This window comes from Emydura macquarii, unplaced genomic scaffold (genome assembly GCF_026122565.2).
Source record: "Emydura macquarii macquarii isolate MOO-44397 ecotype Brisbane River unplaced genomic scaffold, CSIRO-AGI_Emac_v2 contig_746, whole genome shotgun sequence".
Taxonomy (NCBI): Eukaryota; Metazoa; Chordata; order Testudines; family Chelidae; genus Emydura; species Emydura macquarii.
In genome coordinates, this window is record NW_027130883.1 from 1073882 (window position 1) to 1075803 (window position 1922).

At 53.1% G+C, this 1922-nt stretch overlaps 1 protein-coding gene across 1 annotated transcript; it reads right to left on the reverse strand.

Moving 5' to 3' along the window:
• Positions 1-649: 649 nt before the first annotated feature.
• LOC137149446 (gamma-crystallin D-like) lies at positions 650-1153 on the reverse strand. Its single transcript, XM_067542963.1, has one exon. It carries the CDS (start codon positions 1151-1153, stop codon positions 650-652), a length of 504 nt encoding a protein of 167 aa, XP_067399064.1.
• Between the last annotated feature and the right edge of the window lie 769 nt (positions 1154-1922).

A 1922-nucleotide genomic window follows, 5' to 3' on the forward strand; every position in this document is an offset into this window, starting at 1 on the left:
GTGAGATACAGACTCCCATCCACCTCCCACCCCAATCCCCCCACCACTGAGACACAGACCCTCCCCCCCCCCCCGTGCCCTGCCCCCCCATAAATAATTAGGCACAAACTCTGCTTCAATCCGATGTTTATTGTTGCAAAGTGACAGGAGAAGCTGGGGCAGGGAGCGTCTCAGGCAGCTGGTGGGGGAGGCTCTGATGGATACGGGGTGACTGTCCAGGCGCCTCTGGGGTGTCTGCAGCACCCTGGGTGACGGACGTGGGTGTGGAGATGGGATCTTGCCCTTGGCCCTGGCTGAATGTCACAGGTGGTGCCTTCCCCGGGGGCCACGAAGGCAGGGACCTCAGTGCCGCAGTGGTGAGGTGTTTCCAATCCATGGATCTTCTTTGGGACCCTGGGTCTGGCTGTCCGGGGACAGTCACTGGAACAGGTTCTTCCTTCCTCCCATCAGCTCAGCTGGGTTGATTCTGTGCCTGTTACTCACAGGGTCGGTGCTCAGGGAGGGTCGCAGGGTCAGGCAGGGGAACGTCTGCAATCAGCGCCAATCATCAGCAGGCCTTGGAGTGACTCCTCTTCCCGGGAGCAGGTGTGGACCTGGAGATGTTCCTCTTGTGTGCAGGGAGGAGGAACGCTCTCACCCATTTTAATTTCTAATTCCCATACTTGGCAATCTTCATTGACCTGCCAATATAGGTTAACTTCACAGCAGTGAAATTCTCCACCTTGTCTCCATTCAGCAGGATCCTGTTCTCTCCTCCAAACTGTTCCTCATCATAGAAGACCACAGCTCCCTTATCAACTTGGAGAGAAAAGAAACTTTTATCTAGCTGAGATTGATCACTATCAAATGACACTGCTGGGCCCTTGTAAAAAGGCTGAGGATAAAAGTTGACTTGGGAACTGCCGATTCCCCCCTTGATCCTGCGCATAGATTGGATGATCCCACCTTTGATCGGATTGGGGAATGACAACTGTCCTCTCTTTAAGATGTAGAAGTCCCCTCCATAATTGGAAGTGTCAAATATGACCCAGGGGTCTCCCGCCACAGTGATCTTATTGACAGTGGACACAGTGAAGTCAGAGATATCTGGCTGATCTTCAGAGAACGTCACAGCTTTGGACTGGACTGTGTGGAATGTGATAGAATTTGCCATGCTGTTTCGCCTTCACTCAGAGTTCAGCGTCACTAGATGCTCAGGTTGGAAATGTTTTTCCCCAGCAGCCAGACTGCACTTATATAGGCTCCTTTGGGCCAAGGGGATGAGGTTCACTAGACTAGGGGAAGTTCAGGGCATGGGCTGGGCTTCCTAGGAAAGAGGAGGGACCAGATGCCTTCACGCCCTGGAGAGTGTTTCATCAGAACTCATCATGTCCTTGTACAAACAAAGCCCTTCTCCAGACCTCTCCTCAGGCGGGCACAGATTCCGCTCCTGTTTGAGCAGCAATGCTCTCAGACCTCTGTCAAGAACTGTACAATTCCTTGGCTCTGTAGAGAACCAGCACAGGGTGATTCTCCAAGCAATTCTCTATAAATAACACCCGCCGAGCACCCAGGATAAATCCATCCCAGCTCCATGGATTTCCTCTGCTGCCCAGGTGGTGAACCAGGGACACGCTGAAATGTTAAACTTGACAACATTTTGGATGGAGCACGTGCTGCATCCCCTTAGCTCAGACCAATGCATTCTGTTCTTAGGTGTATTGAAATAGCACCTAGATTGGGGCCCCACTGGGCTGAGTGCTGCGCACACCGAGGGAGAGAGAGTGCCCTTTCCCAGCTGAGATCAGGACCCATTGTGCCAGGCACTGCACGGACCCCAACTGAGACTGGGCCCCCCATCGCGCTGGGTGTTACACAGACACCCCCCATATCTCTTTCTCCACATAGAAAGTCTCCTCCTCATCCCTCCTGTGACTGCTATG

What these genes read in the sequence shown, in the direction of transcription:
- LOC137149446 (XM_067542963.1), bottom strand. Translation starts at nt 1,153, where the DNA reads ATGGCAAATTCTATCACATTCCACACAGTCCAGTCCAAAGCTGTGACG.